The 14,591-nt window shown below is 41.9% G+C and overlaps 2 protein-coding genes across 2 annotated transcripts in view; both read left to right on the top strand.

The window, feature by feature from the left end:
* Window positions 1–5,357, top strand: part of LOC143415795 (ribonuclease inhibitor-like) — an 80,418-nt gene extending 75,061 nt beyond the window's left edge. Inside the window, exon 5 of the mRNA XM_076881206.1 lies at window positions 5,141–5,357. Within this exon, the coding sequence (XP_076737321.1) occupies window positions 5,141–5,357 (217 nt within the window). The remainder of the gene's footprint in view (window positions 1–5,140) is intronic.
* The window catches only part of LOC112432436 (protein NLRC3), a 3,307,575-nt gene that overhangs the window by 1,392,490 nt on the left and 1,900,494 nt on the right, over window positions 1–14,591 (top strand). The window lies entirely within an intron of this gene.

Raw genomic sequence — 14,591 nt, 5'->3', positions numbered from 1 at the left:
GGTGTCAGGATTTGTAGGCTTCATTTTGGCAATTATCTCTGGGGTTCTAAAATATCTCATGACCACCTTCCATTTAAATTCTCTCCACAGCCCAGAATTAGTCACCAGATGGGCTTCACCGAACACCTCTTCCCAGGTGTCCTCTGAGATTTGAGTGCCAGTCTCAGCTTCCCACCTTGCCTTAATATCCAAAGTTGCATTTGTATTGAAACTCATAAATGCGTTATAAAAATGACTGATTAATTTTGGGGAGGAATTACTTTGAAATGTTTTTAGAAATATTTCCTCAATGGGTGAGGGCTCCAAAACTTGCCTCCATTCTTTATGTTTTGTCAAAAAGCTTCTTAGCTGCAGAAATCTAAAAAAGTCAGAAGAAGGAAGCCGAAACTGACCTCAACTGTTCAAATGAGCTCAGGTGCCCATTCCTCACAACATGACAAAGTTGATGAAGCCCGCTATGTGACCATGCTCTGAAGCCAGAGTCTTCCACAATAGGAGAAAAACCCTGCAGGGAGGAGAGCCTTGATAACATTGAAATTTCTTTTGGAAGACCAAATGATTGTTTGATTCTACGCCAAATCTTTAGTGTGACCCTCGTCCGTTCCCCCATATGCACATTTTTAATTGAAATGTTAGAACAAAGCAGGGATTCCAATGATCTTTCGCACATTGTCTTCTCAATGTTTAGCCACTGAGTTTCAGACAAATCCCGCACCCATACAGTCAGGGGTCTCATCTGAGCTGCCCAGAAATAATATTTCAGGTTTGGAACAGCCAATCCCCCCTGCAGGTTTGACAGTTTTAATGTTTGGAACTTGATCATCCCTCATGTGTATTTAGTCTCTGTGTCGCGTCATCTGTGTTCCCACCCTCCATATTTTCATGCCCAGTCTTTTGTATTCTTAGCCATAGCTTTCTGTGTCTTCATGATTTATTATAGTATTAGTTCCCCAGTTTAGTTCTCTTCACTGTGATTCTGCCTTGTTTGATGTCTTCAGCCGAAATAAAGGCTCGCTTTTAGTTCAAAACTCAGTTTCATGTCTGCGCCAGTGTCTGCGCCTGAGTCCTCCACACACTCTCCATACGGTCAGCTACTGTGACCGTGACACTAAACTACATGCTGTGTGCAGCCACTCTCCTGAGCCTGTATTATATACACAGCGGTTACAATGACAAACTGAATACAATCTCATATCTACAAAACAGGCTGAGTCAAAGTTGCAGCTACGCTTATGAACATGGAGAAAAAACAGGCGAGTTATCAGCTCACCAGCTACGACTAAGAACAGCTAACCAACTATCCTTGAGATCCACAATGATTTCAATAAGGTGTTTGATATTCCCTCCTTGGGAGAAGATGCGATCGCTAGTCTGGAGGAACCTGTCTCTAATGTTGGAATTGAAACGGCCGTACGGAGCATGCAGTCTGGAAAATCTGCTGCCCCGACGGGTATCCATCTGATTTTTTCATAAAATTTTCTGACCGACTGAATTCACTGTTAAAATCAACTTTTGAAGAATCCTTCCTCTCACAGTCGTTGCCTCCAACAATGCATCAAGCAGTGATGTGTTTAATTGTAAAACAGGAAAAAGACCATTTAGATTGTCGTTCATGTCGTTTAATATCTTTGTTCAACACAGACACCAAGATCCTGGCTCAAGTGTTGGCCCGTCGCTTACACAAGTATTTGTCCTCCATTATTTCACCAGACGGGCTTTATTAGGCACTCTTTTTTGAACATTAGAGCTCTATTAAATATCATTTATACCCATGTTAAAGGTGATACATTGGAAACTGTCATTTGGCTTGACGCAGAAAAGGCGTTGGATCGGGTGAGATGGGATTTTTTTTTATACGCTTAAAAAATGTGGCTTTAATTTTGTATCTTGGATAAAAGTATTGTATTGCTCCCCTCTAACAGCCGTCCAGACTAACAATAATCTGCCCCCCAGGACAGGGATGCCCTCTGTCTCCTTTTTGCCATTGAACCGCTAGCTGTTGCTCTGAGACAATGTGTTGGTGTTGAGGGAAAACATCGAGGGGTATCGAACATGAAGTCTCTCTTTATGCCGACGACATGATTTTATTTATTTCCAACCCATCGAACAGCCTCCACAAACTTTTGGATAGACTTACAATAATAATAATAATAATACGTTTTATTTATATGCGCCTTTAAGAGCCTCAAGGTCACCTTAATGCATACTTAAGGAATTTGGGACAATTTCTGGATATAAAGTGAATTTTGGGAAGAGCGAGGCAAAGTCTATCTGTACGACAACTGGGGAGTTTTGTGTATTTTAGCCCCTTTTAAACCCAGCTATAAGAAGTTTAAGTACTCGGGCATCTGGGTGACAAGAAAACCACAAAGACTTGTATAAAACTATCTTCCTTTATTGTCGAAGCTTAAAGAGGATTTTGGAAAATGTGAGTTTTGCCTCTTTATATTTATGGTGGGGATGCAGAACAAGGAGCAAAGATGAATGTGATGCTGAATCAGCAGAAGACTTGGACTCATTTGATTCCAGCTTTGATATCATTGATTTCAATATGTCCATTTCTGTCACACTTCACCTTTAAAAGTGAAGCCATGTGGTTCCTGGAAGGAAAAACACGACTTTTTCAAGTCTTTGTCCTGTTTTTATGAGAAATGTACGACTTTAATGTGAAACATTCAGAGTTTTTTCTCTTGTTGTGTTTGTTTGAAGCTGCTTCCTGTTGGCTTCAGCTGTTTGGAGTTTCCATTTTCTAAACTTCTACATTCTGAACCTTCTTCAGCTCTGAACAGATGATGAAACACTGAATGATTTCAAGCACTTTGTCTAATAAACTTACATCTTTCATTCTTTATACAGATTGTGGAGCTGTGGTTTGTCAGAGATCAGCTGTGATTATCTGGCAGCAGCACTGAAGTCCAACCCCTCCCATCTGAGACAGCTGGACCTGAGCGACAACTACAAGCTGCAGGATCCAGGAGTGAAACATCTGTGTGGTTTCCTGGAGAGTCCAGGATGTAAACTTGAAACTCTGAGGTCAGTCAGCATGTTTTAGTTGTGCTGAGATGAATATGATGTGAAAGTTGTGCTGACACTAACCTGCAGACATCAGGCTGATATTATACTGATCCACACTGAGGATCTTCATGGTAAAGTCTGTTTTCTTCTTCTCTGGTTTAGTCCATTGACTGCAGCAGAACAATGTTCACATTTCAAACAGTGATACTCAACGTATGGCCCGCGGCCCACACGCGGCCTGCCCACCTTTCCTGATTCAGAGAGAGGGGACCCTGATTAACTGTGTAGCTTCTTCCTCACAGTTCTAAGTATCAGACACAACAATGAATAATCCACAGCTGACTGTCTTTAGCAGGTCAAAGGTCACGGCACACAGCAGACAGTCAGAAATATTCTAACTCTGATCATTTATCAGTTGTGACACTGTGAGACTTGATCAGAGGTGTGATCATCACAGCAGAGGCCTTTGTGTCAAAGTCACTGAGGATCAAACAGAAACACATGAAGCAGATTTTCCTCTTCTGGCTTTTTATAGCAGATAACCTTCAAAATCTTCTGCAGTCGATCAAAAACTGAAGCAAACCATGAAGCAACATGTGAACATGAGCTGATGCTGCTGAAGTGAAGCAAAGTTACAGAGGTTTGATTACAGACACAGCTGAGAGTTTGTAATCTGTCATCATTTTAAAAAGTTTCCATGGAACAGCAGAAATGAGGCTTTACTGTCAGAGGCCGACAGCACTGAACACAACAGCAGACTGGTGGCTAATAAACAGTGAATGATGCAGAAACAGATGTTTGAAGCTGTTCTTGGAGTACACTGAGAGAGAGAGAGCTGTGCAGGCAGGAACAGCCAAAGTCAGAGAGAATTCATGAGCATATTGATCAAACGTGAAGCAGAGTTTGGATCTTCTTTTGCTGCTGCTTCACTCAGTTTTGGTTGGAGACAGATGAAACCTGCAGCTTCAGGATCTGTGAGCTGTCCACTTTCAGCCCCGACGGCGTGTCCGTGTACGTGCCGTCGAGTGAACGATCCACGCTCTGTGTTTCCATCTTTGTGTGTTTAGCTGCTCTCATTTACTGTTTTATCTGTTTGCTGCTTGTTGAAATAGTTTGTGAGCTTTAACCTGAGATTCTGGCAAAATACATTTATATTAAACATCGATTCAGGATTGAATGAATCAACATCGTTTTATTCAAATTAAAACCATTTAAATGGGAACATGAATTTTTTACAGCCGCCTCTAATGCTGGGTAATGTCAGCTGGTCCATGTGCAGCTGGCTGTGAGGCTCAGGGAGCGTCTACAAAGTGCAACACTGAAAGAACATCATCCATAAATATTGAGTAAGAACTGGACTCTCATACAGCGAGACTCAAATGCCTTTAAACATCAGCTTATCCTGCTGATCCAAGTCCAACACTGAGTTTGTAAAAACATGTTTGTCAATCATTTTGTTTTGTTTCTGAGGAAAATGATTCAATAACTTGCTGCTAATACACAACATTTCATCATATTTCCTCATAACCCTCTTTTGTCTGACCATTTGATCCCATTTGAATTTGCAATAAAGGATCCACAGAGTTTGGTGACAATAATGACAGTAGATGTTTGTGTGAAAGTGCTGGAAGCAAATGAGTGTGTGATGTTCTTTCAGTGTTGCACTTTGTAGACGCTCCCTGAGCACTGGTCTCACAGCCAGCTGCACATAGAGACCAGTGTTGTTAGTCCAGGTCAGAAGATGACTTGTTGGAATGAAAATGAGCTTGTAGTTTGTCTGCTTTAATAATGTGACTGGAAAAAGGTGTTGGACTTCAAATATGTCCATTTCTGTCACACTTCACCTTTAAAAGTGAAGCCATGTGGTTCCTGGAAGGAAAAACACGACTTTTTCAAGTCTTTGTCCTGTTTTTATGAGAAATGTACGACTTTAATGTGAAACATTCAGAGTTTTTTCTCTTGTTGTGTTTGTTTGAAGCTGCTTCCTGTTGGCTTCAGCTGTTTGGAGTTTCCATTTTCTAAACTTCTACATTCTGAAGCTTCTTCAGCTCTGAACAGATGATGAAACACTGAATGATTTCAAGCACTTTGTCTAATAAACTTACATCTTTCATTCTTTATACAGATTGCAGAGCTGTGGTTTGTCAGAGATCAGCTGTGATTATCTGGCAGCAGCACTGAAGTCCAACCCCTCCCATCTGAGACAGCTGGACCTGAGTAATGACTCCTCCTTGTTTTCGACTAAGAACAACCTGCAGGATCCAGGAGTGAAGCATCTGTGCGGTTTCCTGGAGAGTCCAGGATGTAAACTTGAAACTCTGAGGTCAGTCAGCATGTTTTAGTTGTGCTGAGATGAATATGATGTGAAAGTTGTGCTGACACTAAACTGCAGACATCAGGCTGATATTATACTGATCCACACTGAGGATCTTCATGGTAAAGTCTGTTTTCTTCTTCTCTGGTTTAGTCCATTGACTGCAGCAGAACAATGTTCACATTTCAAACAGTGATACTCAACGTATGGCCCGCGGCCCACACGCGGCCTGCCCACCTTTCCTGATTCAGAGAGAGGGGACCCTGATTAACTGTGTAGCTTCTTCCTCACAGTTCTAAGTATCAGACACAACAATGAATAATCCACAGCTGACTGTCTTTAGCAGGTCAAAGGTCACGGCACACAGCAGACAGTCAGAAATATTCTAACTCTGATCATTTATCAGTTGTGACACTGTGAGACTTGATCAGAGGTGTGATCATCACAGCAGAGGCCTTTGTGTCAAAGTCACTGAGGATCAAACAGAAACACATGAAGCAGATTTTCCTCTTCTGGCTTTTTATAGCAGATAACCTTCAAAATATTCTGCAGTCGATCAAAAACTGAAGCAAACCATGAAGCAACATGTGAACATGAGCTGATGCTGCTGAAGTGAAGCAAAGTTACAGAGGTTTGATTACAGACACAGCTGAGAGTTTGTAATCTGTCATCATTTTAAAAAGTTTCCATGGAACAGCAGAAATGAGGCTTTACTGTCAGAGGCCGACAGCACTGAACACAACAGCAGACTGGTGGCTAATAAACAGTGAATGATGCAGAAACAGATGTTTGAAGCTGTTCTTGGAGTACACTGAGAGAGAGAGAGCTGTGCAGGCAGGAACAGCCAAAGTCAGAGAGAATTCATGAGCATATTGATCAAACGTGAAGCAGAGTTTGGATCTTCTTTTGCTGCTGCTTCACTCAGTTTTGGTTGGAGACAGATGAAACCTGCAGCTTCAGGATCTGTGAGCTGTCCACTTTCAGCCCCGACGGCGTGTCCGTGTACGTGCCGTCGAGTGAACGATCCACGCTCTGTGTTTCCATCTTTGTGTGTTTAGCTGCTCTCATTTACTGTTTTATCTGTTTGCTGCTTGTTGAAATAGTTTGTGAGCTTTAACCTGAGATTCTGGCAAAATACATTTATATTAAACATCGATTCAGGATTGAATGAATCAACATCGTTTTATTCAAATTAAAACCATTTAAATGGGAACATGAATTTTTTACAGCCGCCTCTAATGCTGGGTAATGTCAGCTGGTCCATGTGCAGCTGGCTGTGAGGCTCAGGGAGCATCTACAAAGTGCAACACTGAAAGAACATCATCCATAAATATTGAGTAAGAACTGGACTCTCATACAGCGAGACTCAAATGCCTTTAAACATCAGCTTATCCTGCTGATCCAAGTCCAACACTGAGTTTGTAAAAACATGTTTGTCAATCATTTTGTTTGGTTTCTGAGGAAAATGATTCAATAAGTTGCTGCTAATACACAACATTTCATCATATTTCCTCATAACCCTCTTTTGTCTGACCATTTGATCCCATTTGAATTTGCAATAAAGGATCCACAGAGTTTGGTGACAATAATGACAGTAGATGTTTGTGTGAAAGTGCTGGAAGCAAATGAGTGTGTGGTGTTCTTTCAGTGTTGCACTTTGTAGACGCTCCCTGAGCACTGGTCTCACAGCCAGCTGCACATAGAGACCAGTGTTGTTAGTCCAGGTCAGAAGATGACTTGTTGGAATGAAAATGAGCTTGTAGTTTGTCTGCTTTAATAATGTGACTGGAAAAAGGTGTTGGACTTCAAATATGTCCATTTCTGTCACACTTCACCTTTAAAAGTGAAGCCATGTGGTTCCTGGAAGGAAAAACACGACTTTTTCAAGTCTTTGTCCTGTTTTTATGAGAAATGTACGACTTTAATGTGAAACATTCAGAGTTTTTTCTCTTGTTGTGTTTGTTTGAAGCTGCTTCCTGTTGGCTTCAGCTGTTTGGAGTTTCCATTTTCTAAACTTCTACATTCTGAAGCTTCTTCAGCTCTGAACAGATGATGAAACACTGAATGATTTCAAGCACTTTGTCTAATAAACTTACATCTTTCATTCTTTATACAGATTGAGGAGCTGTGATTTGTCAGAGATCAGCTGTGATTATCTGGCAGCAGCACTGAAGTCCAACCCCTCCCATCTGAGACAGCTGGACCTGAGTAATGACTCCTCCTTGTTTTCGACTAAGAACAAGCTGCAGGATCCAGGAGTGAAGCATCTGTGTGGTTTCCTGGAGAGTCCAGGATGTAAACTTGAAACTCTGAGGTCAGTCAGCATGTTTTAGTTGTGCTGAGATGAATATGATGTGAAAGTTGTGCTGACACTAAACTGCAGACATCAGGCTGATATTATACTGATCCACACTGAGGATCTTCATGGTAAAGTCTGTTTTCTTCTTCTCTGGTTTAGTCCATTGACTGCAGCAGAACAATGTTCACATTTCAAACAGTGATACTCAACGTATGGCCCGCGGCCCACACGCGGCCTGCCCACCTTTCCTGATTCAGAGAGAGGGGACCCTGATTAACTGTGTAGCTTCTTCCTCACAGTTCTAAGTATCAGACACAACAATGAATAATCCACAGCTGACTGTCTTTAGCAGGTCAAAGGTCACGGCACACAGCAGACAGTCAGAAATATTCTAACTCTGATCATTTATCAGTTGTGACACTGTGAGACTTGATCAGAGGTGTGATCATCACAGCAGAGGCCTTTGTGTCAAAGTCACTGAGGATCAAACAGAAACACATGAAGCAGATTTTCCTCTTCTGGCTTTTTATAGCAGATAACCTTCAAAATATTCTGCAGTCGATCAAAAACTGAAGCAAACCATGAAGCAACATGTGAACATGAGCTGATGCTGCTGAAGTGAAGCAAAGTTACAGAGGTTTGATTACAGACACAGCTGAGAGTTTGTAATCTGTCATCATTTTAAAAAGTTTCCATGGAACAGCAGAAATGAGGCTTTACTGTCAGAGGCCGACAGCACTGAACACAACAGCAGACTGGTGGCTAATAAACAGTGAATGATGCAGAAACAGATGTTTGAAGCTGTTCTTGGAGTCCACTGAGAGAGAGAGAGCTGTGCAGGCAGGAACAGCCAAAGTCAGAGAGAATTCATGAGCATATTGATCAAACGTGAAGCAGAGTTTGGATCTTCTTTTGCTGCTGCTTCACTCAGTTTTGGTTGGAGACAGATGAAACCTGCAGCTTCAGGATCTGTGAGCTGTCCACTTTCAGCCCCGACGGCGTGTCCGTGTACGTGCCGTCGAGTGAACGATCCACGCTCTGTGTTTCCATCTTTGTGTGTTTAGCTGCTCTCATTTACTGTTTTATCTGTTTGCTGCTTGTTGAAATAGTTTGTGAGCTTTAACCTGAGATTCTGGCAAAATACATTTATATTAAACATCGATTCAGGATTGAATGAATCAACATCGTTTTATTCAAATTAAAACCATTTAAATGGGAACATGAATTTTTTACAGCCGCCTCTAATGCTGGGTAATGTCAGCTGGTCCATGTGCAGCTGGCTGTGAGGCTCAGGGAGCGTCTACAAAGTGCAACACTGAAAGAACATCATCCATAAATATTGAGTAAGAACTGGACTCTCATACAGCGAGACTCAAATGCCTTTAAACATCAGCTTATCCTGCTGATCCAAGTCCAACACTGAGTTTGTAAAAACATGTTTGTCAATCATTTTGTTTGGTTTCTGAGGAAAAAGATTCAATAAGTTGCTGCTAATACACAACATTTCATCATATTTCCTCATAAGCCTCTTTTGTCTGACCATTTGATCCCATTTGAATTTGCAATAAAGGATCCACAGAGTTTGGTGACAATAATGACAGTAGATGTTTGTGTGAAAGTGCTGGAAGCAAATGAGTGTGTGATGTTCTTTCAGTGTTGCACTTTGTAGACGCTCCCTGAGCACTGGTCTCACAGCCAGCTGCACATAGAGACCAGTGTTGTTAGTCCAGGTCAGAAGATGACTTGTTGGAATGAAAATGAGCTTGTAGTTTGTCTGCTTTAATAATGTGACTGGAAAAAGGTGTTGGACTTCAAATATGTCCATTTCTGTCACACTTCACCTTTAAAAGTGAAGCCATGTGGTTCCTGGAAGGAAAAACACGACTTTTTCAAGTCTTTGTCCTGTTTTTATGAGAAATGTTCGACTTTAATGTGAAACATTCAGAGTTTTTTCTCTTGTTGTGTTTGTTTGAAGCTGCTTCCTGTTGGCTTCAGCTGTTTGGAGTTTCCATTTTCTAAACTTCTACATTCTGAACCTTCTTCAGCTCTGAACAGATGATGAAACACTGAATGATTTCAAGCACTTTGTCTAATAAACTTACATCTTTCATTCTTTATACAGATTGAGGAGCTGTGATTTGTCAGAGATCAGCTGTGATTATCTGGCAGCAGCACTGAAGTCCAACCCCTCCCATCTGAGACAGCTGGACCTGAGTAATGACTCCTCCTTGTTTTCGACTAAGAACAACCTGCAGGATCCAGGAGTGAAGCATCTGTGTGGTTTCCTGGAGAGTCCAGGATGTAAACTTGAAACTCTGAGGTCAGTCAGCATGTTTTAGTTGTGCTGAGATGAATATGATGTGAAAGTTGTGCTGACACTAAACTGCAGACATCAGGCTGATATTATACTGATCCACACTGAGGATCTTCATGGTAAAGTCTGTTTTCTTCTTCTCTGGTTTAGTCCATTGACTGCAGCAGAACAATGTTCACATTTCAAACAGTGATACTCAACGTATGGCCCGCGGCCCACACGCGGCCTGCCCACCTTTCCTGATTCAGAGAGAGGGGACCCTGATTAACTGTGTAGCTTCTTCCTCACAGTTCTAAGTATCAGACACAACAATGAATAATCCACAGCTGACTGTCTTTAGCAGGTCAAAGGTCACGGCACACAGCAGACAGTCAGAAATATTCTAACTCTGATCATTTATCAGTTGTGACACTGTGAGACTTGATCAGAGGTGTGATCATCACAGCAGAGGCCTTTGTGTCAAAGTCACTGAGGATCAAACAGAAACACATGAAGCAGATTTTCTTCTTCTGGCTTTTTATAGCAGATAACCTTCAAAATATTCTGCAGTCGATCAAAAACTGAAGCAAACCATGAAGCAACATGTGAACATGAGCTGATGCTGCTGAAGTGAAGCAAAGTTACAGAGGTTTGATTACAGACACAGCTGAGAGTTTGTAATCTGTCATCATTTTAAAAAGTTTCCATGGAACAGCAGAAATGAGGCTTTACTGTCAGAGGCCGACAGCACTGAACACAACAGCAGACTGGTGGCTAATAAACAGTGAATGATGCAGAAACAGATGTTTGAAGCTGTTCTTGGAGTACACTGAGAGAGAGAGAGCTGTGCAGGCAGGAACAGCCAAAGTCAGAGAGAATTCATGAGCATATTGATCAAACGTGAAGCAGAGTTTGGATCTTCTTTTGCTGCTGCTTCACTCAGTTTTGGCTGGAGACAGATGAAACCTGCAGCTTCAGGATCTGTGAGCTGTCCACTTTCAGCCCCGACGGCGTGTCCGTGTACGTGCCGTCGAGTGAACGATCCACGCTCTGTGTTTCCATCTTTGTGTGTTTAGCTGCTCTCATTTACTGTTTTATCTGTTTGCTGCTTGTTGAAATAGTTTGTGAGCTTTAACCTGAGATTCTGGCAAAATACATTTATATTAAACATCGATTCAGGATTGAATGAATCAACATCGTTTTATTCAAATTAAAACCATTTAAATGGGAACATGAATTTTTTACAGCCGCCTCTAATGCTGGGTAATGTCAGCTGGTCCATGTGCAGCTGGCTGTGAGGCTCAGGGAGCGTCTACAAAGTGCAACACTGAAAGAACATCATCCATAAATATTGAGTAATAACTGGACTCTCATACAGCGAGACTCAAATGCCTTTAAACATCAGCTTATCCTGCTGATCCAAGTCCAACACTGAGTTTGTAAAAACATGTTTGTCAATCATTTTGTTTGGTTTCTGAGGAAAATGATTCAATAACTTGCTGCTAATACACAACATTTCATCATATTTCCTCATAACCCTCTTTTGTCTGACCATTTGATCCCATTTGAATTTGCAATAAAGGATCCACAGAGTTTGGTGACAATAATGACAGTAGATGTTTGTGTGAAAGTGCTGAAAGCAAATGAGTGTGTGATGTTCTTTCAGTGTTGCACTTTGTAGACGCTCCCTGAGCACTGGTCTCACAGCCAGCTGCACATAGAGACCAGTGTTGTTAGTCCAGGTCAGAAGATGACTTGTTGGAATGAAAATGAGCTTGTAGTTTGTCTGCTTTAATAATGTGACTGGAAAAAGGTGTTGGACTTCAAATATGTCCATTTCTGTCACACTTCACCTTTAAAAGTGAAGCCATGTGGTTCCTGGAAGGAAAAACACGACTTTTTCAAGTCTTTGTCCTGTTTTTATGAGAAATGTACGACTTTAATGTGAAACATTCAGAGTTTTTTCTCTTGTTGTGTTTGTTTGAAGCTGCTTCCTGTTGGCTTCAGCTGTTTGGAGTTTCCATTTTCTAAACTTCTACATTCTGAACCTTCTTCAGCTCTGAACAGATGATGAAACACTGAATGATTTCAAGCTCTTTGTCTAATAAACTTACATCTTTCATTCTTTATACAGATTGTGGAGCTGTGGTTTGTCAGAGATCAGCTGTGATTATCTGGCAGCAGCACTGAAGTCCAACCCCTCCCATCTGAGACAGCTGAACCTGAGCGACAACTACAAGCTGCAGGATCCAGGAGTGAAGCATCTGTGTGGTTTCCTGGAGAGTCCAGGATGTAAACTTGAAACTCTGAGGTCAGTCAGCATGTTTTAGTTGTGCTGAGATGAATATGATGTGAAAGTTGTGCTGACACTAAACTGCAGACATCAGGCTGATATTATACTGATCCACACTGAGGATCTTCATGGTAAAGTCTGTTTTCTTCTTCTCTGGTTTAGTCCATTGACTGCAGCAGAACAATGTTCACATTTCAAACCTTCAAAGAAGAAGAAAAATCCTCCAGTGGAAAATTCACTGTGAAACTCTCAAACTCTTCATTGCACCTTAAAGTCTGTGTGACACTGAAATCCAAAGCAAAATGTGTGTTTGCTTTACAGACAGCAGTCCAACACAAACATACACACATCATCCAAAACACAGTCCAACATCCAAATCTCCTCCACTGCCAGCATGAATGATGGGAAAGAGAAGGAGGAACACTCTGACATTCAGGGTTAGAATGAGTTTCATCAAGCAGACTGTGAAGATCAAAGCTGCATTAGAAAGCTTACATGAATGAATGAGTGGACAGAAGTGGACAGAGATCATCTGAAGCACTTCAAAGGCTTTAAATCAGCACATTTCTCTTTATTCTTTATCAACTCTGTTAGTTTCTCTCAGTTTTCTGTGGAATGAAGCTAACAGCAGGCTAATAAGATGCTGACCAATAGGTTTCTATTAAAGGTTGTAATTTGTATATGAAAAAGTGCTTTGGCTCAGCAGGGATCAGCTTACAGGTAGAATACAGCTGCTGGATGGGATTAGCATGTCATAGCTATCTACCAAACTGCTAACTGGGGGATTTCAGGCCATCTATGGATCATTTTTGCTAACTGTTTATTCAGCTTAGGCTCACAGGGCTGCAGCCTGTGCCCTAGCTGTCATAGGGCAAGAGGCGTGGTCCACCTGCACAGGTGAGCAGTCCATCACAGGGCCAACAGAGAGCGACAGAGAAGCACTCCCTCACATCCACACCTACAGCCAATGTAGAAGCACCAATGAACCTAAGCAGCATTTCATTGGACTGTGGGAGAACATCCAACCTCCACAGAAAGGCCCAGCTGACCAACAAGCTTCAACCTACAACCTTCTTGCTCTAAGGCACTAGTGCTAACCACTTTTGCCCATTTCAGCCCAAATCCTGCATCTTCCTGTTTCTGACTCCAGGCCAGCTCCACTAACACTTTCTCATCAGACACTGCCACCTAGTGGAGGAAGTCTTAGTTCCATTTGAAGCTTCAGATTACAGTTAGTTCCTTTACAAAGAGGTGGAGGTGGTGGGGCCACAGCACCATCATCACTGAGTGCCATAGGACACTTAACCTTTGTTTCCATATGCTGGGAACTTCCTGTTGTTCCAAGGAGGACTGGAAAATGTGTGAAAATCTCCCAGTCAGTTCCTCACAGCACACTTCAATCATTTCCCTCCCACAGCATCAGGACCAGGGCTTTTTCTCTCTTTGGTCCCACTAAGAGATTTCCACACAAACAGCTCATCAGTGGGACTCTCAGAGCTACCAGCCCTTTGCTACAATCACAAAGCTCTTCATTGAAATCAATGATATCAAAGCTGGAATCAAATGAGTCCAAGTCTTCTGCTGATTCAGCATCACATTCATCTTTGCTCCTTGTTCTGCATCCCCACCATGGACTTCATTCCTTTCCAAGCCAGCCTTGAGTGTCCTTTATTCAGCTCATCCTCTGCTTTACTTTTACACCTGATTTTAGCTGCTTTATCTCTCTTTCAACAGGTTTCTGTGCCTCAATCTTTTTCTTCTCTCCCTCATAACAAGACAGCTTCTTCTGCCTGAGAACATGTTGGAGTGATTTACTAATCCAGGGCTGCTTATTGGGGAAAATACTTCCTGTTTCCAAAGTAATCCCCATTTTTCCCAGAAAGAAATGTCAGTAGAAATCGATGATCTAAGTGAGAACATGAGCCTTTAAAAAGTCCCAGTATAGAGTCTTTGGTCCAGACTGGAACAGCTGTGTGCCCAGTCTGAGCTCTCTTCAGTGCTGTGACCTGACAGACCCAGAGGGGCCATCACATCACATTTAGAAGCTCCCCTGATGGAGCCACAACACATGTCCAATACTTAGTCTGTCTTGTTGGACCAACTGGAAGAAACGATTCAAGGACTTAGTCACAGAACAGAGATTCAAATCTCCAAAATCCAACTGGCTGCATCAGGACATATAGTCTGAAACTCTGCACAGTTTCCTGTTTGAAGCTGCTTCCTGTTGGCTTCAGCTGTTTGGAGTTTCCATTTTCTAAACTTCTACATTCTGAACCTTCTTCAGCTCTGAACAGATGATGAAACACTGAATGATTTCAAGCACTTTGTCTAATAAACTTACATCTTTCATTCTTTATACAGATTGTGGGACTGTGGT

Source organism: Maylandia zebra, unplaced genomic scaffold, assembly GCF_041146795.1.
Source record: "Maylandia zebra isolate NMK-2024a unplaced genomic scaffold, Mzebra_GT3a scaffold03, whole genome shotgun sequence".
In the NCBI taxonomy this organism is placed as follows: Eukaryota; Metazoa; Chordata; class Actinopteri; order Cichliformes; family Cichlidae; genus Maylandia; species Maylandia zebra.
The sequence above is the reverse complement of the archived record's forward strand: the minus strand, read 5'-3'. Positions and strand labels throughout refer to the sequence as shown.